Source organism: Tamandua tetradactyla, chromosome 1 (assembly GCF_023851605.1).
Source record: "Tamandua tetradactyla isolate mTamTet1 chromosome 1, mTamTet1.pri, whole genome shotgun sequence".
Taxonomy (NCBI): domain Eukaryota; kingdom Metazoa; phylum Chordata; class Mammalia; order Pilosa; family Myrmecophagidae; genus Tamandua; species Tamandua tetradactyla.
Window position 1 is genome coordinate 25,079,968 of NC_135327.1, and position 26,528 is coordinate 25,106,495.

Here is a 26,528-nt window from a genome sequence, read left to right on the forward strand (position 1 = left end):
GGATCTTCCTGGCAGCCTGGGACAGAAATCCCAGAATTAGCTGAGATTCAGCATCAAGGGATTGGGAAAAACTCTAGAATGAGCTGAGAATTAACATCAAGGGATTGAGAGAACCTTCTCGACCAAAGGCGGAAGAGTGAAATGAGACAAAGTGTCAATGGCTGAGAGATTCCAAACATAGTCGAGAGGTTATCCTGGAGGTTATTCTTATGCATTAAGTAGATATCACCTTGTTATCCAAGAGGTAATGGAGAGGCTGGAGGGAACTGCGTGAAAATGTAGAGCTGTGTTCCAGTAGCCATGTTTCTTGATGATGATTGTATAATGATATAGCTTTCACAGTGTGACTGTGTATTGTGAAAACCTTGTGTCTGATGCTCCTTTTATCTACCTTGTCAACAGATGAGAGGAACATATGGAATAAAAATAAATAATAGGGGGAGCAAATGTTAAAATAGATTTAGTTTGAAATGCTAGTGATCAATGAAAGGGATCAGTAAGGGGTATGGCCTGTAAAATTTTTTTTTTCTGTTTGTTATATTTTTCTGTTGTCTTTTTATTTCTTTTTCTGAATTGATGCTAATGTTCTGGGAAATGATCATGATGATGAATATTCAACTATGTGATGATATTGTGAATTGCTAAGTGTATGTGTTGGGAATGTTTGTTTCTTGTAATTTTCTTTAATTAATAAAATTAAAAAAAGAATAAAGAAACAAACAAACAAAAAAAGAAATTCTATCCATAGCAATTCCTTGCCCCCACTTTTTTCTCTCATCTCCTAATGATCTCTAATCTTTTATCTGTCTTTATGTTTTTACTTACTCAGCACACTTCATGTACTCACAATCACTCCTCCATGGACTTTGTTTCTTGCTTCTTTCATGAAGCATAATATTTTCAGTTTCATCCCTGTTTTAGCAAGTACCAGTACTTTATCACCTTTTTTGCTTGATAATTTTCCATTGTATGATTTACACCATTTTAAAAATCATTTCTTCAGGTGATTAACATTTGGGCTGTTTGCACATTTTTTTGTGTTATGAATAATGCTACCATTCATATTCTTGCACCAGTTTTATGCAAAAGGATGAATTTACTTTATTATAATATCATTCAAATAGTTACATAATAAAATTCAGTATAAAGCCCTTATGTTTATGTCCTTGATATCATCATAATAATCAAGTAAGTTCATGCATTAAAATTATTACATTAAAAAAAATATATTAGCAAATCAAATCCAACAACACATGAAAAGAATTATACATCACGACCAAGTGGGGTTTATCCCAGGAAAGCAAGGATGGTTCAACACAAGAAAATCAATGTAATATAGCACGTTAACAAATCCAAAGGGAAAAATCACATGATCATGTCAATTGATGCTGAAAAGCCATTCAACAAAATTCAGCATCCTTTCCTGATAAAAACAGCTGAAAAGGTAAGAATCAAAGGAAACTTTTTGAGTATTATAAAGGGCATATATGAAAAACCCATAGCCAGCAGCATACTTAATGGTGAGAGACTGAAAGCACTCCCCCTAAGATCAGGAATGAGACAAGAATGCTCATTTTGTACTAAAAGTCCTAGCTGGAGCAATTGAACAGGAGAAAGAAATAAAAGGCAACCAAACTGGAAAAGAAGTTGTAAAACTTTCATTATTTGCAGATGATATGATCCTATACTTAGAAAACCCTGAGAAATCTATGACAAAGCTACTTGAGCTAATAAACAAATTCATTAAAATGATGGGATACAAGAATACTGTAAAAAATCAGTAATGTTTCTATACACAAGCAATGACCTATCTGAGGAGACAATTAAGGAAAAAATTCCATTCAAAATAGTGACCAAAAGAATCAGGAATCTAGGAATAAGCCTAACCAGAATGTCAAGGACTTGTACACAGAAAATTATGAAACATTGCTAAAAGAAATAAAAAATTACCTAAATAGATGGAAAGACATTCCATGTTCATGGTGGGAAGGTGGAATGTCTTAAGATGTCAATTCTACCCAAACTGATCTACAGATTAAATGCAATTCTGGTCAAAATCCCAATAACCTACTTTGAAGACTTGGTAAAACTAGTTATCAAATTCATTTGAAAGGGAAAGAGACCCTGGATAGCTAAAGATATCCTAAAAGAGAAGAGTGAAGTGACAGGACTATCACTTCCTGACTTCAAAGCTTACAAAAAGCCACAGTGGTTTAAACAACATGGTACTGGCACAAAGACAGAAGTATCAGCCAATGGAATTGAACTGAGAGTGCAGAGATAGACCACCAAATCTATGGTCAATTGATCTTCGATAAAGTCCTCACATCCAGTGAACTGGGACAAAATAGTTTTTTCAATAAATGATAATTGGATCTCAATAGCCAAAAAAATGAAAAAGCATCTCTATCTTACATTCTATACAAAAATTAACTCAAAATGGATTAAAGACCTAAATCTAAGAGCCAGTACCATAAAATTTCTAGAAGGAAATGCCAGGAAACAGCTTCAAGATCTAGTAAGAGGAAGCAGCTTCTTAAATTATATACCTAAAGCACAAACAGCAAAAGAAAAAATAGAAAAGTGGGAACTCCCTAAGATAAGAGCTTCTGAGCCTCAAAGGACTTTGTTAAGAAGGTGAAGAGGCAGCCAATTCAATGGGAGGAAATATTTGGAAACATATCAGATGAAGACTTGATATCTTGTGTACATAAAGAAATTATACAGCTTAACAACAAAAGAACAAACAACCCAATTATAAAATGAGCAGAGGATATGAATAGACACTTTTCTGAAGAACAAATACAGATGGTTAAAAAGCACATGAAGAGATGCTCGGTTTCATTTAGCTATAAGAGAAATGCAAATCAAGACAATGAGATATCACCTCACAAGTATAAGAGTGACTGCCATTAAACAAAAAGAAAACTACAAATGTTAAGAAAGGATGTGGAGAAATTGAAACACTTATTCACTGTTGGTGGGAATGTGTAGTTGTGTATCCACTATGGAGGAGTTTGGCGATTCCTCAGAAAACTAAATATTGAGTTGCCCTATGACTCAACAATACCAATACTCAGTATATATCCAGAACAGCTGAAAGCAGCGACACAGACATTTGCACACCAATGTTCATAGTGGCACTATTTACAACTGCCAAAAGATGAAAACAATACAAGTACCAATCAACAGACAAATGGATAAACAAAATGTGGTATATACATACAACATTATATTATGCAGCAATAAGACAAAATGAGGTCCTAAAACATGACAATGTGAATGAACCTTGAGGACACATGCTGAGTGAAATAACTCAGACACAAAAGGATAAATACTGTATGATTCCTACATTATGGCTCTGGTAATCTCAGCGGTTACACTGTAGAATTTCTACCTAAATGCAAGGGGACAGGTAGAAATGATGGTAACTAATTAGTGGGGTTATAAGTAACACTGAGATATTGAAGGTGAATATGATTGAAAGGGGATGTATAGTGCCAACTATACCACTGAATAAATTTAAAATTATAAATAAATTCTCACATGAACTATTTCAATGGTTTGATAGTGGACAAAGAGTCAACAGTAGAGGGGTATAGGGGGAAAACTAAAAAAGGCATGCTATGGCGAATATTAACAGGAAGATATCAACAGTACTACATCACTACCAGGGGCAACTAATTGGGGGGCAGGGGCAAGTGATAAGGGGTAGTTTTGATTTGATAGTTGGTGATGCTGTTTGTCAGTTGCCATTATGGATCAATGAAAACTGTCTAAAATTTAGAGTACTGCTGATTGTGCAACTAAGTGAGGAAACTGTTAAGACACAGTTTGTTTATTCTGGATATTATCCAGGACTCTCAAAAGATGGAGGGAGCCAAAGGGTACAATAACTGAGAAGCAGAATGGCGAATCATGATACATTTATATGATGGAATATGATGCAGCTACAAAAAGGAATGATGTCAAGCAGCATGCGATGAACTGCATAAACTTTGGGGACAATAAGTTGTGTAAAATAGCCAGAAATAAAAGAACAAACATGCTAAGGTTTCTTTCAGAAAATACTTATAAGAAAACTGGAGTCTAGAGTGTAAGCCCTTATAGCAGCCACACATAGTCTGAAATTGTAAATGTATTTCTGGATGCTGAGCTATGTGTATCAGCTGTTATTTCCCTAGGACTTTGAGTAACTCTGTGACACTTGGGATCCAGAGGTGGAGTGCTACAGCCCTGAAGGTTAGCATCGCTATGTATAATAACAGTTAAAGTAACTGAAGGGGAGATCAGGCCTCAATTAGAGTTAAAAACAAAGCCACTTTGGCTGGGTCTAAAGTAAACCAGAACACTAGGTAGAAGATGATATTGTATGTACTCTAGACCTTCACCTACCATATGGGACCAAAAGCAGAGAGGTTTATTATGTCTAGAACCTAGATTTCCTGATCTAAATCAACCTCATTTGAACAACCCAGACTCCTGAGGTCCAGAACAGGAACAAGGCCTTGTAGTTCGGCATAGCTTGGTGTTGTGCTGGGATACGTCTCAAGACAGTTGTGGGGTGATAATTAGGAGGTATTAGTGGAGTCCCCTGAGAGTCTGAAGGGAAAATATAAACATACATATATGTGTGTGTATATATATATGTATGGAACTATTGAACTTTCCCATCTAGGAAGACACGGGTATCCTCTTGATCATTGGGGGCTCCCAGGAAAATGGGCCACGCCCTTAATTTTCAGGCTTGCCCTTACAAAGCTTGCTTTAGTTGGGGAGAAGCTAAGATTACCCATGGTGAGGCCTAAGAGTTGCTTCCAGGAAACCTTTGTTGCTTAGATGTGGCCTCTCTCTCTCTCTCTAGGCCAGACTCTGTAAGGAAAGTCATTGCCCTCCCCCATTGTGAGTCATGACACTCAGGTGTAAGGGTCTTGCTGGCAGTGTAGGGCACAGCTCCCGGGGATGAGACTGGTCCTGGCACTGTTGGATCGGCACAGCCTTCTGGACCAAGGTGCGGAAAAGAGGCGGCCAAGAGAGATAAAATGGAGTCATGAAGGTATTCTGGAGGCTGTTCTTATACAAGCTTCAGTTAGACAGTGCTGATTGTCATTGTTTGGAAACCCCCAAACAACATCACTGCTGTTGACTCTTAGGATCACCTACGACTTGAACTGAGATTCTATAGGGGTTTCATGCACTAAGTTTGCTTTCCTGGAACCTATAATTCCTAGAGGACTCCTAGGTGAGATGGGTCCTGAGGCCCAGAGGAAGCAGCCTCTTCAAGATTACCAATTAATTATATTCCCCTATCCTTTAGTGTCGACATCCATTCTCAACATGAAAAAGTCAGAACAGGTATTACCCAAGGATCTCTATAAACTGGGAGAAGTATCAAATGAGGAGGAGGAGGTATAACAGAGAGAATAAGATTTGACAGATAAATATGACTGTTGAATCACTATATTAATATTCTTTCTAGCTTCCAGCGTTCGGGAGCAGCGGGAATGAAAAATCTGAAATGGTGGAATAGCAGTCCATGACAAACTTTGGGATCTGTTCTGTAGCTACTTGTTCAAGTGTGCTTCCAAAATTATTGCTTTTTTTTCTTTGCTTCGTATATATGTTCTATTTTATAACAAAAAATGTTAAAGAAAAAAAGTATTGGTAGAGTCCCTTGAGGGACTGGAGGGAAAAAAAAAGGTATTGGCAGGGTCCCTTGAGGGACTAGAGAAACAAAAAAAGTAGAGTTCCCTGAGGGATTGGAGAAAAAATATACAACTATTAAATTTTCCCATTTGGGAAATCCCCTGGTGCTCTCTGAAACATCAAGGACTCCCCCCAAAATAAGTCAAGTTCTTGATTTTGAGGCCTGTCCTTATAAAACGTATTTCTACAGTGGAGAAGCTAAAACTTTCTATAATTACGCTTAAGAGTTGCCTCCAGGAAACCTCGTCTGTTGCTCAGATGTGGCCTCTCTCTCTAAGCCCAACTCTGCAAGGAAAATCATTAGTCTTCCTGCTACAGGGGACATGATATTCAGGGGTAAAATTCTCCCTGACTACATGGGACATGACTCCCAGGAATGAGCCTGGTCCTGGCACTGTGGGATTGATAATGCCTTCTCTACCAAAAGGAGGAAAAGGTAACAAAACAAGGTATCATTAGCTAAGAGATTTCAAAGAGTTGAGAGGCTATTCTGGAGGCTACTTCTATGCGAGCTTCAGCTAGATATTGCTATTTGCAGTGTGCCAAACTCCAACAAACCTCGTACCTATTAACTGTAAAGAACACCTATGGCTCTGAGACTATAAAAGTTTCATGCACTAAGTTTACTTTCCTGAAACCCATTACCTCCAGAAGGTTTCTATTCTAGATTAGTCCTGAAATCCAGAGGGGCCAGCCTCTCCAAGAATATCCCCCTATCCTATATTATCGACACCCCTTTTCAACATGAAAAAATTAGAAAGGGGATAGCCCAAAGATCCTTACACAGTGAGAGAAAGATCAAAGGAGGAGGAGCTATAACAGAGAAGAGAGGATTTAACAAATGAGTATGATAGCTGAACCACAATATTGGTATTTCTTTTAGCTTCCAGTGTTTTGGAGCAGCTAGAGGGAAAAACATGAAACTGTGGAATGGCAAACCATACTAAATTATGAAATCTGTTCTGTAGCTGCTTATTGGAGTGTACTTAGAAAATTATTATTATTTTTGTATATAATTCACAATAAAAATGTTTAAATAATTGGCTTTATTTTTATTGTAAAATTCAAAATAACCTTGAGATAAGGCAGGCAAAAGAGAAAGAAAAATGTAACAGGACTTATTTGACCAAATATTTTAAGATGTTTATTTGCCTAGGAGTAATATGCACAAATTAGCAGCATCTTGTACAACTGGACCACATTACAATAAATTCATGGTTACTTATATTAGGTTCAGTCTGCCACAGATGAGAGCACAGCTAAGTTCCCACAAAAGACGATTTTATTATCAAACTTACATTCTGGCTTTTATCACTGTTTCACACCACCTGGTACAGAGTACACCTAAAGTATTTATAAGTAGAAATACTTATATTTCTCTTATATTTCACCCTTCATAGTACAGAGGTAAACACTTTCTCATGGAGGAATGCTAGCTTTTCCCAGCGAGTTTGTTTCAGTAGTGGGAGCCATTCCCAGTGGGATAATTCTATCACATGGTACCCAAGCTGAACCAGCTGCCGCCTCTTCATATTGTGTAGCCCAAGCAGACGTCTGGTACCATAGCAATACTGGTTCTTGTTTGTCAACTGAATAGCCAGCTTCACTCGTGGGGCCTGGAGACAAGCTAGGGGACCCAAGCCAGCCATTTCCATGGACCCCAAACTATCTCCCACATTGCAAAGGGAGCCTCCCAAGTGTATGGCTGCATTCTTCTCTAACTCCTCGGGGTGCTGCCAAATTTCTGATTCAATTTCCTCCTGGAAATGCCCTCTTGATTTCCCTTTTAACAGTTGATTCATCAAATCATCTGTAAGGCTGAGTCCCATATGCTTATGTCTTAATTTGGCTATATCTTCAGTTGGTTTGGCTTCTCTGTTAAATGGTAAAGGCTTCATATCCACATCAAGTTGTACCTCTAAGTCAGAAGATCGGGTATGAGGCAAAATCATATGGTGCTTGATGTACTGGGGCCCACCCAACATGGACTCAAGTAAAAAGAGAGCTTCCTGGAATTCAGGCTTTGAGGTCATATCCTTCCGTGCTAAATTCCATAGCATTTCAGACCCCTCTTGCTGAAGACAAGAACTAAGACGACTGCCTCTGTAATCCTGACACTCAATGCCAACTGTACCATCAAGAGTACACAGCTCCTTAATGAGTTCAAATTTTCTACTCTCACGAGCTAACCTGACAAATCCTGGACTCAGAGCAAAATCAATGAGGTCTACTGGAAAGTACTCAGAAAATGCCAGGCCCAGCAGGCAGGTGAGCAGATGTTCTGGGTATTTCTTAAACTCGGGCATCTTTCTGTGAATCTCATTCATCAGGCTGGAATAAAAGTCTTCTGCATTGGGTGGCTTATAATTTAGGGTTCCAAATGACCACAAGATTTTGGCAATATCTTTACTTCGACAGTGTGTTACTCGAGGAGGCAAAGTAACAGCCACAGCATTCATTAACCCTTCATCCAAGAAGCGTAAGGCTGAGCAAGCAAGAGTTAGGTGCATGACACCCTGAACTCCCAGGGAAGGAATTCGTTGAGGAGCAATCTGTCCAAACTGCCTCATGAATTGTTTGTGATCAACGTGAGTGAAGCGGAACATTTTAAGAATATTCACTAAGGCCTGATTACTCAGATGTTGCATGTCTTCACAAGCCAAGTCTCCAATTTTCCGCATGACAAATTCAGAGAGACTACTACTTGATTTAAAGAATCCCAAACAGATTGTACCAACTTCCTCTAAATTTATCAAATCTATATACTTGAGGATCAGTGACTCCAGTTTTTGCATTAGGTCCTGGGGTACCTGCCGATTTTCACCTATAATGTAAATTAAATGAATCAGCTGGGGTAAGGAGAGATCCTTCCAGTGCAAATTAAGATAATTAAAAAATATTTTTAAAAAGCGAGGTACTCTGCGACCCATGTACCGCCAGAGGTCAGCCACCAAGAGAAGCTGATCCAGGCTCATCTCCCACACCTGATGGCAAAATTTGGTTTCATACACATCTAGCATTGGGTGGGAGTGAGGGATTCCTAAGGTGACAAAGGCTTTCAAAATACTGATCAGATCTGCAGCATTAAAGAACTGTATGTTTTTCACACTCAGTTGACAGAGCAAAACAAAGCTGGTACTGGACAGCAAAACAGGACGCTGCTCTGCAGGCAAAGAGCTCAGCTTACAGAAATAATCAACAATGATCTGGGGCTGGAGATTTTTTTTAAAAACTGTGACATTGTCCAAAATTAGTTCACCTTCTGAAACAGTCAGGGCATGACAATTCTCAAATCTATTATAGCTGTGAAGCTGATACTCCGGTCTTAGCTGCAGGAAAACTCGGGGATCTTCAAGGGAATCAAAGGCTTCCACATCCTCTTCATCAACTTTCAAGGTCCTTGGTGAGCTCAAATGTAATGGGCAGGTCTTAAAGTTAGAAGCCTTGCTGAATTCCAAACCCAAGAGGGCACTGGTAGTTGTCAGGATCCTCCGAGAAAAGGAGGTACTACAAATGTTCTCAACTTGTTTGACAGGATGGCAGGGGCTACTGCATTCTGAAGGATCCTGTCTGCCATGCCATGTACTGCTTCCCACATTCCAATATGCCACCCTTTGGGTTGTGGTGTAGGCAAAAGGAATACAAAACCCTTGAGGTTTTAAAAACTTGAGAGTGGCTGCCATTCTGGTGTCAGTACTGATCTTTTTGGCAGTCAGAATATAGTCCTCACAGGTCTGGCCAGGCCATTTCTTGTTTAAATGGTGCTTGATTAAAGCTGGTCAGGGAAGTGTTCCACAGAAACTGCCTGGAAATCTTCAGCATATCACAAGAGCCACGGACCACAAATGACTGGGCCAGAATTGGTGCCAAATACTGAAAAAAGGGTAGATGAACAATGAGTAGCGTCCACCTATCACAACACCAAAATTCACATATTCTAAGAAACGGATTAAAACTGTACTGCTGTCCGCTCAAGTAAGTTCAATGTTAGTGAATGCCTAAACCACATCTATGTCAGCATTTATCAGGTATAAAGTCCACATGCCCTGCACAAAGGCACAGCGAAACCCCAAACCAGAGTACCACTGGGCAGGTCTTACAGGGAAGGAGCTCTAACTTTGGTCAAACTTCAATTAATTATACCCACAATTGACCCTCCCTGTTCTTAGAGGACAAAAGTTTCAATTACAGAATTCTGTCATTCTAAAGTTGTGAGATCCCACAGCATTTAGTAGAGGCCCATAACAGAGGCCTATAACAGAGTTGGAATCGCTGCCACAGAATAGCCATGCAACAGAAAATATACTCCAAACTGGGAAGTATGCTCAAAAACATCCAGTTTTGGGGGGAGGTGGAGGGCAAAAGCTGAAGCCCTGCTCACTGCCAACTCTTGGATGGGAAACAAAGAGCATCTCAAAGTTGGGCTCAGGGTTCAAGGAATGCCAGTTCCTGCAACTGCCCTGCTGACAAGTCAGGAAAGCACCATGGCCTTCCTCTAGAGAAAGTGGATTAGCAATGTTTCCAGTGTGTCAAGAGTTAATTACTTTCTTATCCTGCGTCTGAGCATCACAACTCGTATTTTTCTCCCATGGTAGAAACCATGAGAGGCTATGAAACAGACTCTGTTGTATGCTTGGTTTCCTTAGAAGTGTATTCTCTTTCCTTCCACTTAAGAAGTGCCAAACCTGACAAACAAGGCCCAGAGAGACCTGAGTTGCCAACCAATGGACCAGCTGGGCTGTTGCTGAAGAAAATCTCATGAGGGTTACAGGGTGCCAGAATGATTTTCTAGAAGGCCTGCCCAACTCTGTCAGCTCCTTCCTTCTAGAGCCCAGAGCATAAGTATTAGTGCCAGGGGACTGAAGGACAGGCCAGTGGCTTATTCCAGATTATTTTAATGCATTATATAGTTATTCCTTTTTAGTTTTTAGTTTTTTGGAGTGGCTGGAGGGAAGTACCTGAAACTGTTAAGCTGTGTTCCCAGTAACCTTGATTGTCGAAGATGACTGTAAAAAGATTTACGTGACTGTGAAAATCTAGTGTCTGATGTCCCTTTTATCCAGCGTATGGACAGATGAGTAAAAAAATATGGATTAAAAATATAAATATATAAAACAGGAAACATTTTGGAGATTCAGATTCAGAGAGAGCAACACTACAAAGCAGAGAGCCCACCAGCCAGCGACCTTTGGAGATGAAGAAGGAAGACACCTCCCAGGGAGCTTCATGAAATAGGAAGCCAGGAGAGAAAGCTAGCAAATGACGCCATGTTCGCCATGTGCCCTTCCAGCTAAGAGAGAAACCATGACTGTGTTCACCATGTGCCTTTCCAGATGCGAGAGGAACCCTGAACTTCATCGGCCTTCTTGAACCAAGGTATCTTTTCCCTGGATGCCTTTGATTGGACATTTCTATAGACTTGTTTTAATTGGGACATTTTCTCGGCCTTAGAACTGTAAACTAGCAACTCATTAAATTCCCCTCATTAAAAGCCAATAAATTAATTAATTAATTAATTAATTAAATAATATGGGGGATAAGGGGTAAAATAAATTGGGTAGATTGAAATACTAGTGGTCAATGAGAGGGAGGCGTAAGGGGTATGGGATGTATGAGCTTTTCTTTTCGTTTTTTTCTGGAGTGATGTAAAAACTCTAAAAATGATCATGGTTATGAATACACAACTACATGATGATATTGTAAGCCACTAATTATACACTATGTACAGACTGGATGTATGTGAAGATTTGTCAATAAAATAAAAAATAAAAAATATATATGTGCATATATATATATATGATCATTAGTTTATTACTATTGAATGAAGAAAGCCAACTTTTCAAAAGTTAGAAAAACATTAGGAAAATAGTACTGAAATAATTTTATTTTTCTTTAATATTTAGGTGAAAATTTAAGTAATATGCCTCAAAGTAATCACTAGGGATTAATATTTCAGCACACACATGGTGGGAACCAGAGATAGGAGCCTGTTCTCCAGTTTACAGAACAGCGCTTTTAAGAAGACCTGTTTTAGAATCCAGAATCAAAATTTAGTCTAACACAATTTGCAACAGAAGCTACAAGTTGTTCAAATCTGTAATACATCTCACCTTGGGAAGGAGAACCTAAGAAGTAACTCAAAAGAAAAAACAATGACTTTTTACAAAGTAACTGTTATTCTAAACAAAAAACTGAAAACAACTCAAATTTCCATCTAATAGGAAGAGGACAGTTTACAGGATAAATATGTGGCCAGAATTGAAACATGGAAATTTACAAATATTCAGTGAAACACTGAACACAATCTAGTGCCATCACCTAAAATACACCTACGGAAAAGGGAAAGGAATTAAATAGCTTCTTTGCAGGGAGACTTTTTGTTCTGTCGTTGATAAATTAACCTCTTCCCCTTTTTATTTGGGCTAAAACTGTTAATACAGTAGAAGACAAGGATTAATTTAATTTTAAAGCATATTAAATAATAATAATTATGACAATTAATATTACCTAACATTGCTTAATGAAATTATTGTACATAAAATGAATGAAATAATCATTTCCTGGAATCTCAATGTTTGACTTATGTAGAGCTCGTGTTCTGAATTGATGTTCTAAATGGTTCATTTTGATTTATAAAAATACAGGCTGTTCCAAGATGGAAAAAATAGGGGCTATAATTGTCTTAGGGTCTCCTCTGCACTAGGCCTTGTATGAGTTGTTTTATCTGTGTAAGTTTCAACCCCTACAACCATCCTATAAGGTCAATTCAGTACCCTCATATTACTGATGAGGAAAAATAGACTTTACAAAATTAAGAAACCTGCCTTAGGTTACATAACCAAGAGATGGCCTGGGGCTTGACATTCAAAATTGTGACTCCAAAACCTACATTATTGGTGTTCTTTGAGACAAGAATGAGAGTAATTAGACAAAAAGGTTTTAGCCTGGAGGGGGCCTCTGAACAATGTCCCCCCCCACCCCCCAGGTGCCAGGGAGCTGAAAGATTAGAATCCGGTGCGCTTGAATGCCCTTCCTACCTCTAAAGTCTGGGATTCTAGATCTGACTATATCTAGTTTATACTGCTTACAAAATGAACAAAGAAAAAACTTTTAAAACTACCCTAAGTAACATGTCGGCATAGTGACCCAGTATCAGCATGAAGATAGATACCACAAGTCAAAGTCGGAAAGATGGCTGGGGGATAATATGGAATCCAGAAATTAAGGGCTCCAACACAGGAGAGAGGCTAAGGAAAATCCCAGGATAATGAAGGAAGATCCCAAGAAGCATTGTGAGCAGATGTAGAAAGCAACCAATCCAAGACAGAAGAGATTTACACTTTTAATAGATAATCTGGGGACAAACTAGTGATACGGAGACAAAAAACCAAGCAACAGCAGCCACAAAAATGATTAACTCCATGGAAAACAAAAATGTTATATGAAACAGAAAATGTTACACTCCCTGATCAGCTCTGAATAATATTTACATAATTTAGTAATATAAACTTTGAATATTAACCTAGCCAAAAATTATGATCAAATACTGGGAGGATGGAGGGAGGGGAAAAACAGGAAGACAAAAGATTAAATATAAAACTGGAAAAATCAAGAAATTAGAAATATACTGATAATTACCAAATAAACAAATAAGTAGTTGAAAATGCCTCTGGAGAATAAAAACACAGGTCGAGCAGGGAGAGAACTGATATTTAGTGTTATACATTCTTAAAACGATTTGACTTTTAAAACCATAAATATATACATGTATTTTAAAACCAAAATACATGTATGTGTATTTTGAAAAAAATTAAATTTACAGAATATATGTGCTAAAAGGAAATTAAGGTATTCTTCAAGAAGAAAATCAATGAATAGAAAAAGTAATCTTAACATTCATGGAAAATGATGAAAAAAAGTTACTTCCAGTGCAAGCACTCTACTGTCTATACAACTTCTTTATGGATGCCTAGTCACAGAAATGATGACAAAATAAGGAATTCTAGAAACATGCAGAGTCAAACTGCAAATGGCAAACAGTGGCTACTTACTTTTTCACCATGCAACTTTTAGAGTAAATATATGGACACTATGTGTATACCTACAGGTCAAAAATATGACCACTTCAGAAGTTGGGACTTGAGTGCTATGGGGAAGAAAATAAAAGAAAAATAAGGAAGATACAGAATCAGAAAAGTAGAACCATAGGGAGAAAAGGCACCGCAGAGGGGAGGAGGTTAGGATGTGCTGCTCAGGTAGAGAAAACATATGTTAGGGAGAGTAGTTTCCAACTTTCAGAGATTCCATAAGAAAGCTAGAAACAACACTACAAGTAGCCCAATCAACAACTTCTGACTCCTAGTCTAAAAGTTCAGAAACATCTGACATCATTTCACAAAGTCCCTTTCCTAGTTTATATGTCCCAGCATTTGCTCCTCCCCATCTCTTCTTCAGCGGTCCTAAAGAACCAAAGTTAAGCTTGAAACCCCCAGACTCTGGCTATTGTGAAAGGCATTGCCCAAAGCACCCTGAATGTTGTGAATTCATAGAAGCGAGGAATCTAGTTTTCCACCTTCCAGTCATAGGTCTAAGTAAGGTTAAATAGCTTTGTTTTAAACTACAGTACAGAAATTAGAAGAAAGCAGTCACACTAAACTGTAGATTAACTATATGATACCCTCAGGATATTCAATTTACCAGGTACCTGATCTTATCCCTCAATGCTGATTTCTAATCCTTTTGATAAAAAGGTTTAACACTCCTGGGTCCGGATAAACCTGCTACAAATAAATGGATACTTGTCCCAGCAAAGATCTGGTGAGTAACCTTTAGAATTTATTAAAAAAAAAAAAAAACAAAACCTTTATCTAGGTGCTATTATCTCCTGCTGAAAAGTTTACAGAGCTTAAAGCTCTAAAGTCGCGGGTGAGGGCTTACGACTGACAAGGACCTACCTATTGATGAAAATGCTAACAGGACTCTTCTGGGCTTTCACTTCCACAGAGGAGGAGAACCTATGAAAGAGGAGTCTACTAGTTCTATGACTGTAAAGCACTAGCACAAAGGTGCTTAGGTCAAGATACGTACCACAATGTCATGCGCCATCACCAGTACAATACTGCGAATGAAATTAACAGCACTGAATTATTTATTTGAAGGGGTTAAAAGTGGACTTTGTGGTTGTATATACGTTACTAGAATAAAATTTTTTTTTACTCTATGGAACTGTACAATGCAAACAATGAACCCTAAAGTAAACTATAGACTATAGTTAACAGTACTATTATAAAAACATGCTTTCATCAATTATAATAAATATACCACACTAATGCAAGGTATTCATAATAGGGTGGTATATGCGAACCCTGTATTTTATACATGATTTTTCTATAAACCCACAACTTCTCTAATAAGAAAAAAAAACAAAAATATGTATTACCCACAAAGCTAAACCAAACCAAATGAAGTCTAGCCATCCATTCCCCTCCACTTTATTCTCATTTTCATGCCTATGGGAGAGAAAACAGCATATCATAATCATCTGTGAAACTTTTTCAGCTTACATAGCCTTTCTGGCTCCCTTTAGGACTTTGACAGGGACTCTGATATTACCCTATCAGAAAGGTAAGAAGAGAACAGGTAGACATAGTTTGACAAAGTCCCAGAGATGGGTCTGTCACAGCCACTACTTAAATGGTGTCTTTAAGACTATCTTCAGAAATAGTCATTTCCTCTCAGACCATCTGAATGTGTCTACCAGAGGATGGACAAAATCCAGACAGGTAAAGAAAAGTATCTGTACCCATAAAGTAATTAGAGAAAACTCCCACATAAACGGCTCAAGTACAGCTCTAGTACATATCACAGTTAGCGCAATCAAACAGTTGGTTTTACCTGCTTTCCTAGATTTCCAAGAATGCACTATAAGTACTTTAGTCAAGCAAAGGAAGAACTTCAGAATTCGCAAAATGAGTAAGATCTTGTTAGGGACCAGAAAATAAATGAATCAACGGGGAAGGGAACCATACTGACAACTAAATTACACCTGAATAATGTCAAAGGCCTCACTTTTTCAGGTGTATTATGTGGCACTGTATCTTCAGATTTTATTTTGGTCTACTAGGCAGTAGCAAATTCATCCAAAGACTTGCTCACAGCCATACAGGGTAGTGAAATACAAATCTCATTTCTGGAAAGGCAGCTGTTCCTACTACCCACAACTAAGTGCCATGATTCTAGTCTAATGGAAGGGACTTCTAAAATTCAGTCCTGGAGATATGCCCAAAGTGCAGTAAACATGAATTTAGACTTCAGCAACAACAAATGAACGGAGCACAAAACACAAAATTAAGGGCTAAAGCACCTGGCTCTCAGCTCCGCGGAATGGAAGCTGATGAACGTAGCTGGTATAAGCCAGGCCCAAAGCTCCCTGAATAAGGACAGAGGAGCTGTGTCACGATTTGTGCATAAAGAGGAAGGTAACTATTTTTCTTATCTCTGGAGAGAAAAAAAGAGAATATTAACACCACCTTTAGTTAGGCTTGTACAACCAGAAATGGTCTGCTAAAAACGGGGGAAGTGTGGATACCAGATTGACAGTCCCAGGTACTAAAAATATAGTAAGGCCTTGCTGCTCAAAATATGGTCTGCGGACCAGCGGCATCAGCCTCACCTGGGAGCTGGTTACTAATGCTGAATCTTGAACCCCATCCCAGACCTACAGAGTCACACTCTCCAGACCCCTGATTAGTATGCCTGTTAAAAGCGTGGTATGAGGTGCGGCAGAATACCGCACTACATTTTCACAACAGCGCCGTGATTCTGCACTACATTTTCACAACAGCTCTGTGAGTCAAGTACACAGAGGGAAAATCAAGGGCCCGATAAGACGTTCGTCAAAAGGTCACAGAACTCCAGAATGGCGAGGGTCTCCAAGGTTCCTCCGAGAGCCAGGCCTGCGACAGGAGGCGGCAGCGCCAAGCCTGGCCTCAGCGGGTGCCGGCCTTGGGGTAGCCGGGACAGAGGCAAACGTGGGCCGAGTCCTAAGCTGTCGGCGAAAGCAGGAAGCTGCAATCGCGACCTCCTCCCCGGCCGCTGCCACTCACCTGAGCCTGACGAGCGAGGGCGCCGCGTCCCAGGACCCCAGATCCCGCGGACTGCCACTACACAGCGAACCCTCCAGAAACAATCGGGTATCACAATCCCTCTTCCGGCTAATTGCCCGCTGTTTCCGCTTGCTGCGCGAGCTACGGGTGCAGCTGAGGCTCAAAAAACGCTGTCAGCGTTCTCCAAGGACGCTTTCTGTCAGAGGACGTTGCTGAGCAGGGCGGGAGCACGGACTCTAGAAATGGAGAGGAGCATATCTAGAACCTGTCGAGAAATGCTGCCGTGGCTGGACCGCTGTGGAAGCTAAGGTTTAGGTTCCAATCCTAGGCCTACAGGTCGAGTTTGGATTACATTGGGAGAAGTCACATCAATTATCCAAGGCTGATTTCTTGTCTATAAGCTGAAGGTTATAATGCATTTATAATAAAGATGTGTGTATAAAGTGCTCCCAGAGGAGGAGTTAGTGATGGATACGTGAGTTGGTTAGGAGACATGGATTTGAGGGGCTGGAGCTCGAGGAGGGCAGAACTATGGTGGATAACCGAGGAAATCCAATAACTCTCTGAGTAGGGCCATCCAGGTCTGAGCTGTTTCTCCAGGATTTGGACCCCAGATAGTGGAGTTCATACTTGAGCTCTTAGTAGAAGAGAGGTGTTTCTATTTCACTGCTGGAATGCGATATGCCAGAAATGGGTTGGCTTTTACAATGGGGATTTATTAGCTTACAAATGTATAGTTCTAAGGCCATGAAAATGTCCAAAATAAGGCATCAACAGGACAATACCTTCTCTGAAGAAAGGCTGCCGATATCTGGTATATCTCTGCCACATGGGAAGGCTGATGTCTGCTGGCCCTCTCCTGGGTTGTGTTGCTTTCAGCTTCTGAGGAAGCCTCTCTCAGTTCTGTGGGTCTGTCCTTGTCTCTCAGCTTCTTTGGGCTTCTCTGACTCTCTGGGTTCCATCTCTTATAAAGGACTTCAGTAAAAGGATTAAGACCCACCTTGGGGCAACTCCTCAACTGAAATAACCTAATCAAAAGGTCTCCCCTATAATAGGTCTGCACCCACAAGAATGGATTAAAAGAATATGGCTCTTTTGGGGGGTACATAACAGCTTCAAACCACCACAATAGGCAAGGAAGAGACTCTACCAAGAGCTTCCACATGGGCCTGACCCCAGCCTGCCATCCCTGGGGCACCTGAGAGCTGCCTGCCACAGTCTTCATACCATGTGTGTTAGTGCCTTTCCTACTGGTCCACCCATCCTACGGTCTGGGAGGGGAGAAAAATGTTCCCTTTGGGGTGTCGTCGGGTCAGGGAGGATACTTCCCTGCAAGAAGCAAGCTTGGCACCCCAATTCCTGACCTCTATGGACGGCACAGTCTGCCTATGAACCCAGACCACTGACACTCTTGCTCAGGGAGGGTTTTCTAACTTAGGCCAGCCCAGGGCAAACAGTTGCTGTTCCATCAGGACTACCATCTGCAGAACCCATAGAAAGCAGAGAACCCAGCCGCAGGATGAACCATGATTGCCCCAGGCAGTCTATGACGATACTACTCCTCTTTGCCAGGTACTCAATTTCTCAGTCTCCCTTAAAGTAGGAAGAGCATATGACTTAGGACTGGCCAAGATTTAAGGGGAGTTTTTTGTTTTGAGTGTTTTAAATTAGTTTATTAAACCAATATCCTATTAATTGGTAATTTGATTGATTCCACGATTTAGATTTTTCCCCCCATTTAAAAAATATTTTTATGAATCTGCAGCTATGTGATGATATTGTGAATTACTGATTATATATGCAGAATGGAATGATCACATTTTGGGAATGTTTGCATTTCTTTCTGTAATATTTTTTTAATTAATAAAAAATTTTAAAAAATATATTTTTATTAAGATATCTTCACATACATACAGTCCATCCACAGTATGCAATCAGTGGCACACAATATCATCACATAATTGTGAATTCATCACTATGAACATTTTTAGGACATTTCCAGCCCTTCAGAAAAAGAAATAAAAAGAAAAAAGAAACTCATACATCTAAAGGGAGTTTTTACTTTCATAATAAAGTGATGCTGCTCCAATCCCTTCACGGAGCTGTGGCAGCCACCTTGTGGCAAGGAGGGAACAACATGCTAAGGATGGGAGAGTGAGAGTCAATCAACCAACACCTACGATACTGACTTCCAGATTCCTTGCCAGGTGAGGAAAAATAAACCAGTCTTTAAGGTCCTATACATCAGGTTTGCTACTTGTAGCAGAATACTACAAGTAAATTGGGGGGAGTGGGAGAGGCTTTGTGAGGATGGCAGAAGGATCCGTCAGAAAGGACAGTACTTACCCCCAAAGGACAGCTCTTCCTCTGCAGCATGCTTGTGTTAGTTCTGCCTTCAGGGTCTCACCATTAATTACAAACCCAGCCTCATCCTTTGTTTCTGCACCTTTCTGCCTTAAACATCAGCCAAATGCTGTCAAGTGACTCAAGGTGCTGCGGGCTACATCTTGCTGTCCTGTGTTACCTGCCTGCTGGCCAGCAGGCGGGTGTCAGGTTCTGAGATAGAACCAGCTTGAAACTGTTTTGCTGCAGTCTGAGCTGAAGAGAAGGCCCCCTCGGGCAGAAACAAGGAGCCTTAGTTCCTCCCTAGCCCAGCTCAGTGAGCCGCTCTAGGAAATCTGTTTATTCCAGCTTTACCCTTCACACCCCCCTCACCCAAGCCTCACTTCTCACACTTGCAAAGACACATGCAGACCAAAGAATGCCACTCTAGAGACTTTCTCCATTTTATTTCTTTGGGAAAGGAAAACAAAAAATCTTTCCATCACATATGGTAGATATATATTTTTATATATATTTATATATAATTTCTTTTGTACTTGAAAGTCCCAAAGGCTGAATCTATTCATATTTTTTTCTTATGTTTTTCTGCTGACTTCTCCTCCCCTCTGGCCCAGGTCTAGGTTCAGGGGCAGGTGCAGTCAGGGGTGATTAGAATGGGCAGTGGTGGCCAGCATTGCTTCCCTCCCAGCTCAGGGACCTGGTGAGGGGAGGGGCTGTGCAGTGAGGGTAGAGGCCACACAGAAGGGCGCTCCTGTTTTTGTGGGGGACGCACAGCTCGTCAAACAGTCACCAGTCATGGGAGGAGGCTGGTCAGGGGCTGGGGAACTTGCTCACAGTAGTTGCCAGCTCTCTCCACCCTGCTCCCCCAAACCGTCTTGGGAGTGGGAAGAAGAGAGTGAAAAAAGAGAGAAATATAAGGACTGAGGGCCAAGCCTCCTCCAATTTTTATTGCTGGTGAATTAGAAATTTTCTTTTCCCTCCCTGCCTTGGGAAGTTGAACTCTGAGAGGGCCCCTAGAGGAGGAAAGGAGTGACATTGGCTGTCCCAACCCCCACTCATGCCATGCCAGTCCTATTCTGGGCAAACACCGGGCTGCCCCAGGGCCCTGGAAGCCAAGGGGTCAGTGTTCCTCTCAGGCCAGCCTTGTTTTCAAGGGTAGTCACATCCAGCCCTCAAAACAAGGCCATTTCAGGCTCAGACTTGGGCCTGGCAGAGCTTGGAAGTGGGCAGTGCACCAAAAGTCAAGCAGAATTTTCTACTGGAAGGAAAAGTAAGACTTTGGGGAAGAGACAGCCTGGGACGATAAAATTCTAAGCATGAGGAGGGAGGAATCAAGTAGGGGAAGACACAGGAAGATGTCAGAGACACCCACCTGACCTCAGAAACTGGGTGAGAGAAGTATCTGAGAGGCAGGTAGCACTTAATAGCTGTTGTTAGAGCCGGACAGTGGCCCTGGGTGTGGGGTAAATCAAGTAGATAGGGCTGTGGCCCTGTGGGATCCTGGCCAAAGGGTGAGGGTGAAGCTGAGAAGCCTCCAGGTGACCCTTCCCAAGAATGGAGGGAAATCCTCCCTGGGCACTGATCCTTGAGCCCCAGCCCCCCAACACACACTTATAGACACACTAGGGACCAGGCCAGGCTCTGAGGCCTGAGCCCAAGAAGCCTTGGGGGGAGGGGCTGGGCAGGTGGCCTTCTCAACCACAGACAGGCCATCTGTTCCCAATGCCCTGCCAATCTGCATAGGGAGGGAGAAGACTACAGAAAGGCAAAAGGCCAGGAGCCCTGGGGCCTGTCAGCCTCAGCAGACCCCACACAGGCCCTCACAGGCTACATGGCCTAGGAGGTGAGCACAGAGAGCACAACTGGACACCGGGAAGCCAACAGTAGCCATAAAGGCTCACACAAGGGCTGGGGCACCTCATGGTGCTGCAGACTTGCTGCCCCCGTCTCTAACAACGGGGTGCCAAGAAAGGGAGCATAGGCTTCCCTGCTGCCTGGGTCCCTCATCCCCGCTGACTCTGCCCTCCCCCTGATCTGGGTGGGCTGCCCCAAGGGGCAGTAGTAGAGCTGGGGGGGGGGGTACTGGGGGGGGCACCCAACCCAGAGTGGGGCGGGGGTAACCTGGTCACGGCTGCTTTGAGAACCTCTTTGGTTTGGGGATACAGGAGACACTGGGAAAAGAGATGGACAGGAGGGACACTGGGGACTCAGGTCTTTGGACAGTGCATTTGTCAAAAGACCACGTGCCCAGGGTGGGGATCAGATTTCTGTGGACTCGATGCGCTCGAGGCGGGAGGGGGTCCAGGTTTTCTTCTCCTCGCCATGTTGAAGGGTGGGCGTGCTGGCGCCCCCGACAGCCCCCCGCTCCCGCAGCCGCCGCTCCAGCTGCTGATTGCGCTGGTACATCTCCACGTAACTCAGCTGCAGCTGCTTCTGGTACTCGATGACTTTCTCCTTCTCCTCCAGCCACACGCGGCGCTCCTCCGCGAAGCTGGCACCCTGGCGCTCCCTGGCTCTCCGCTCAGCCGCCAGCTCTGCCTGCAGTCGCCCCACCTCCCGCCGCAGGGCCCGCGTCCCGCTATCCCCCCCAGCCTCGACCTCCCCGTCCAAGGACACTGAGGAGGCGGCAGCCGCAGCCACTCCGGCCTGACGACGCATCTTGGCCTCGTCGCTCTCGCAGGTAGCCAGCGCATCCTGGGGCTCGGCGGGATCCACGGGGGTCAGCACCGGCTTGAGGCACGCCGCAGGCAGCTCGCCCTCTCCCAGCTCCAAGCTGGCCTGTTTGCTGCCGAAAGAGTCCCGCAGGCTGAGCAGCTGCTCCTCCTTCTCCCGCAGTGAGGCCCGGCCCTCCCGCAGCTGCGAGCGCAGCCCCACAATCTCACTCAACTTCTGCGACACGTCCGCCTGCGAGTCCTTCAGCTGCTGCTTCAAGAGGGAAATCTCCCCAGCCTTCTGGCACACCTGGGTAGGGGGACAGGTGAGGAGAGGCCAGGGTAAAGGCAGGGCTCTCTGCTCACCCCCATCCCAGCCCCCATGTCTAGCCCCAGTGGCGCCTTCTTCAGAATTAACACATGGGGTTCCCTTCCCTGAATTCAGAGCAGACATGACTCATCAAGTAGCAACATTTCACTCCACCCAGGGGTAGTTTCTGGTCCTCACAGACACGACTAATAGATTTTGTCCCCCTCACTCCTTTCACCTCCCTTATGTGGGTGGTAGGCTACTGCTTTGGGTTTCTCCAGAGGGAGAAAAGGAAGGAGAGACTGAGGGAGAAGGCCCAAGCGTCCAGCCCGCACCTCCCACTTAGTTTCCTCCATCCGGGGCAGGAAGTCGGCCTGCTCCTTCTGACAGGCGGCCACCTTGTCCTCAAGCTCTTCCCGCTGCCGCATCAGCCGGGCTGCCTCCTCCTGCAGCTGCTTCTTGTCCTGCTGCAGCCGCAGCACCTGCAGCTGTAGGCCCTGCTGGGCACGCTGGGCACGGCGGGCCACCTGCTGCAGCTTCCCACTGCAGCCCTGCCGCAGCTCGGCCAGCTCGCGCTCCCATGCCTTCTGTCGCTCCTCCAGTACCTGGGCCACGGCCGCCTCACTCTGCTCCAGGCTGCGCCGCAGAGCTGCCACCTCCTGCTCCTTCTCCCACAGTCGCTCCTCCAGTTCCTGGATCAGCGTGCTAGGCGAGGGTGGGGAGCAGGCCGCAAACGGCAGGCCTCCGCCTCCACCCTCACCAGACCCCAGGTGGCCTGGCCTCCCCATGGAGGACGACCCACTCTTGCTAGAGGCCCGCCCACTGTCAGAGCCTGCCAGGTCCTGGTAGCCCGACCCACCACCGCTGCCGCCACCACTGCCACTGCCACTGCCATAGCCAGCAGTGCCGATGCGGTTGATGTGGCTGGTAGAGGCACTGAGGGGTGCCAGGTGCTGGCTATAGCTGGAGCTGTAGGTGGGCAAGCTGGTCAGTGAATTCCGGCCTGAGTCTGAGAGGCCACCCGCACTCCCACCCGCTGGGGTCATGGTCCTAGATTTGTCCAGGCCTCCCTTGAGGCCGCCAGGGCCCTGGCGTCCCTCAGGGGTCCCATTGGTCTGTGGGGGACACAAGTTCTGCATGGAGTGGAAGTTCTTGGGTACAACAGGCTTGAAAGCTGAAGGTCGAACTAGCGGCTCTGAGCACTGCATAAAAGCAAACAAGGGGGAGTGGGTATGGGATGGGGCCTTAGCCTCAGCCCCAGCCTCCTCCCCACCACTCCCTATCCCCACCACCCCTGGCTAAGACTGTCCTGCCCTACCTCCCACCCCCACTGGATCTCCATCCTGGGGTCCTTCATCTGGGACTCACCCTCATGGACCCTCAACCAGGTCTCTGTCTGTCCTGGACCTACCAGCTGTACTTGGGCCTCAGGGCCTCACCCCATGGCTGCCCTACCCACTTTCCTTCCCCGCCACTACAACCCAGCCTTCAAAAAGGCCCCCTTTTCCCTCCTCTTTGGGCTGTCCCCCACTCCCCAGGCAAAGGCCATGAGGGTTTCACACCCTGGGGACTGACCTGGTCTAGTTTGCCAGAGGTGGCCAGGAGCTTGGGGGGGTGGCTGGGCTCACGATACTGAGGTGGGGCCTTGTCGCTGCCACCACTGCTGCTGCTACCCCCGCTGCTGCCCACCACATTGCCGCAGACATCTGTGTGGTCGCTGCCGCGCAGCTCGCCATTGAGGTAGAGGGAGTTGGCCAGAGCCTTGTCCTCTGAGGGGTAGCGACTGGGCCTCTCCCTGTTGGCCCCACCGCCACTGCCACGGGGGCCGGGGAAACTGCCCTGGCTGCCCCCACTCCCCATGCGGGTGCCAACGCTCTTCATGGCGAATTCCTGGGCATGGGGCACCCCACTGCCCACACTGCCCATGGCCAGGCGGGGCTCCGGAGCTCCGAGCTCAGGGGGCCGTGGGGCAAAGGTCAGGAGGGGATCCCGTCCTGGGTCAGCACGCACAGGCAGTGTCTCCAGCTTTGCCATGACTAAGCCAGTTGGGCACTGTGAGAACAGGTGGGAAGGAAGAGATAGGTCAGACCCCACCCCCACTTCAGCCTAGTCAGTCCCAGTACCACTGGCAATCTGCCCCTTCCCTACAAAGGCTATGAGAGTTCCTGGCACCCAGGGTGTAGAAGTGGGTTGGGGTAAGAGTGACAGCTTGGTGAGGTTGGGCTACCATCACCCACCTGATAAAGCCTACCCCCTGGGCACGATGTACTTTGCTCAGCTCTTCCCAGTGCCTGGAATGCATTCCACTCTTGCTTCAACCCCACCTCTTCCATGAACCTCCCAGAATCAGCAATGCCCCCAGTTCCTCACTGCAAACCCCAGAGCTTAGAGGTTCTTTACCCCATCTGGGCCCCTGTGTCCCAACTGCATGTGCTGGGAGATGGGTTTGGAAGGGGGCAGCAGTACCTAAATCCAATAGAGAACACCCAATTTAGGGGAGGGGCAGAAACCCATCTCTAGCCAAAAAGTGTAGGGGGTGGAGGAGGAGTGGTCCTTCCCAGTCCCCTAACCTAGGGTCTTGCAGTGAAGGGCAGATGTGAAGGCTCACTGCCAGCGCAGGCTTCTCTCCTTGCCAGAGGGACAGCAGGCCGACGGGTCCTCAAGCCTGGGACCCTCCGAAGCCCGGTCTGCAGGGGCCATGTGCGTCACTCCCGCAGTCGGGATTGTGCTCGAAGCAGCTGCGTGACTTTGGATGGGACGACTGAGTCATCCGGGCTGCAGTTTTCTCCTCTGCGAAATGGGAGGAATGAAGAACCTACCTGGGGGTGGGTGGGGGGCTGCCGCGTGCCAAGCTCCGAGGAGGCGGGCGCGCGAGGTAAAGGCGGGTTTGCGAGACGGTGGGTGGGAGCTGCGGCTGCGGTACGCAGCTGGGGCGCCTTGGTCCTGTGGGCACCGCTCGGGCACGCGCCGCCCCCTGCGGGCGGGCGGGGGCCGCGGCGGCAGCAGGTTGCTTGAGAGGCCTCCCGGAGGTCTCCCCAAGTCGGCCGCAGAGGGCTTGGGCCGAGAGGGCCTCCTCCCCAAGATCGGTACCTTCGCTGAGGCCTGGGGGCGGGCTGAGGCCGCCGCAGGGCCGCTAGCGATGGGCGCTGGCGGTGCCTCCCCCGGACCTGCCCTTCCCGCAGGTGGGCGGGGGAGGGGCGGGGCCTCCGCACCCCAAGGCGCCCCAGAGAATTCCGCACTCGCCAAACCCCGCTAAGAATTCACTCCCACCGGGAAGACTTCTCGGGTTACAGCCCCCGTCCCTCCCCTCCCCAGTTCCCTGTGGACTTTGACCCTGCTCAGTTCTCCATGAAGTCCTCTGAGCCCTTCTGTGGGCGCACGCTCCCCCTTCCCCCAGGGCCGGCCCACGGGAGCAGGGCCTCGGGTTACCTGTGCTCAGGGAGGCCCCGCTTCCTGGTTCCTTTGTCTCAAGTCCGTACCGGGAAACACCTGCCCCAGATCCGCAAAATCGTGCCCGCCAAGGGCAAGTGGCAGTGCCCGCCCCGGTGTAGACGCTGCAATAAGTGCGCAAAAGATGGGCCGCAGTGGCCTTCAGGTCTTTAAACCCTACTCCCACCAGGGAGCAGGCAGGCAGACCTCAGTCCCTATCAGGACAAGGGGTCCATGTTGCACCCCAAGGTCCTTGTGTGCTCCGCAGTTTTCGATTCAGATGCCCACTCCTAATGCTACATCCTTCCTTTAATAGGTCACAAACCAGGGGGGCCTGACAACCCCCCACCCTTGTACTTTAGGAGTCTTCTAGCTACCATGCCAGGATTTACAGCCCTGGTTGTAGGAGAGTTCACCACCAAGCTAGTCTACGGCCTTTGTAGAATTTCATTCTCTCAGTGTCTTTTTCCACGGGTGAGGCCAACACTTTGCCACCTTCTTCCCACTGGCCAATCTGCCCCACACACAGGGACCAGGACTAGAGTCAAACAAGAGAAGCACCTAAGATGCAATTTAAGTGCAGGATTAGCAAGTACATGGCTCTGACAGTGACTGCCACTGTAAATTTTGCACCTAAGGTGCCTCTCTTGCCTCATCCTAGTTCTGGCCCTGCCCTTGCTCCAGAATGCTCCAGCCTGTTAGCCCCTCAACCCAGAAACCACCAACCCACCCGAAGCATGGCCCCCTTTTCTTTCCCTAGGTGAAAGGGGCCTGGGAGGATGGAGGCTGTGTGGTCTAAGGCTTGGAACCAGTGGAAAGGGCTGGGAGGGTTTAGGGAGGAAGAATGGCCCAGACCTGAGCAGATGGGCTTCCTGGGGTAGGGTGAGGAAGAAGTCTGGGCTGGGGCAGGTGGGTGTGACCTGCTTAACATAGCAAGGGGAAAAGGCTTGGAGGATCTTGGGAAGACCAGAGAAAGATTCCTCT

At 45.3% G+C, this 26,528-nt stretch overlaps 3 protein-coding genes across 7 annotated transcripts in view; all 3 read right to left on the reverse strand.

Annotated features, from left to right (window-relative positions):
* Positions 1-16,925, reverse strand: part of UBOX5 (U-box domain containing 5) — a 58,118-nt gene extending 41,193 nt beyond the window's left edge. For both annotated transcript variants that reach the window (XM_077112450.1, XM_077112442.1), the window contains exon 1: positions 16,812-16,925. The gene's annotated coding sequence lies outside the window, so the exon portion shown is untranslated. The remainder of the gene's footprint in view (positions 1-16,811) is intronic.
* On the reverse strand, positions 4,154-16,921 carry FASTKD5 (FAST kinase domains 5). Its single transcript, XM_077112430.1, has 2 exons — positions 16,812-16,921; positions 4,154-9,579 (listed from the first exon to the last, which is right to left on the reverse strand). Exon 2 carries the CDS (start codon positions 9,387-9,389, stop codon positions 7,101-7,103), a length of 2,289 nt encoding a protein of 762 aa, XP_076968545.1. The 5' UTR covers positions 9,390-9,579; positions 16,812-16,921; the 3' UTR covers positions 4,154-7,100.
* Positions 16,926-19,585: 2,660 nt separating the features above from the next.
* LZTS3 (leucine zipper tumor suppressor family member 3) lies at positions 19,586-24,801 on the reverse strand. Of its 4 annotated transcripts, XM_077112491.1 has the most exons (5): positions 24,516-24,667; positions 23,691-24,167; positions 22,451-23,317; positions 22,042-22,115; positions 19,586-21,939 (listed from the first exon to the last, which is right to left on the reverse strand). In XM_077112491.1, the coding sequence occupies exons 1-5, from the start codon at positions 24,543-24,545 to the stop codon at positions 21,414-21,416; spliced, it is 1,974 nt and encodes a 657-aa protein (XP_076968606.1). In that variant the 5' UTR covers positions 24,546-24,667; the 3' UTR covers positions 19,586-21,413. The 4 variants fall into 4 exon arrangements, with proteins under 4 accessions (XP_076968606.1, XP_076968598.1, XP_076968590.1 ...); XM_077112483.1 differs by lacking the exon at positions 24,516-24,667 and adding an exon at positions 24,724-24,801 and having other exon boundaries at positions 19,586-22,115; XM_077112475.1 differs by lacking the exon at positions 24,516-24,667 and adding an exon at positions 24,686-24,800 and having other exon boundaries at positions 19,586-22,115.
* Positions 24,802-26,528: the final 1,727 nt, after the last annotated feature.

Excerpts from the sequence above, each read along its gene's own strand:
- LZTS3 (XM_077112469.1), bottom strand. The coding sequence starts at position 24,545 with ATGCAGTTGGGACACAGGGGCCCAGATGGG. Across the intron at positions 24,168-24,515 it reads GACACAGGGGCCCAGATGGG|TGCCCAACTGGCTTAGTCAT; the intron begins GTAAAGAACCTC and ends CTGTTCTCACAG. Across the intron at positions 23,318-23,690 it reads CCTCTGGCAAACTAGACCAG|TGCTCAGAGCCGCTAGTTCG; the intron begins GTCAGTCCCCAG and ends GCTTTTATGCAG.
- FASTKD5 (XM_077112430.1), bottom strand. The coding sequence starts at position 9,389 with ATGGCAGCCACTCTCAAGTTTTTAAAACCTCAAGGGTTTTGTATTCCT.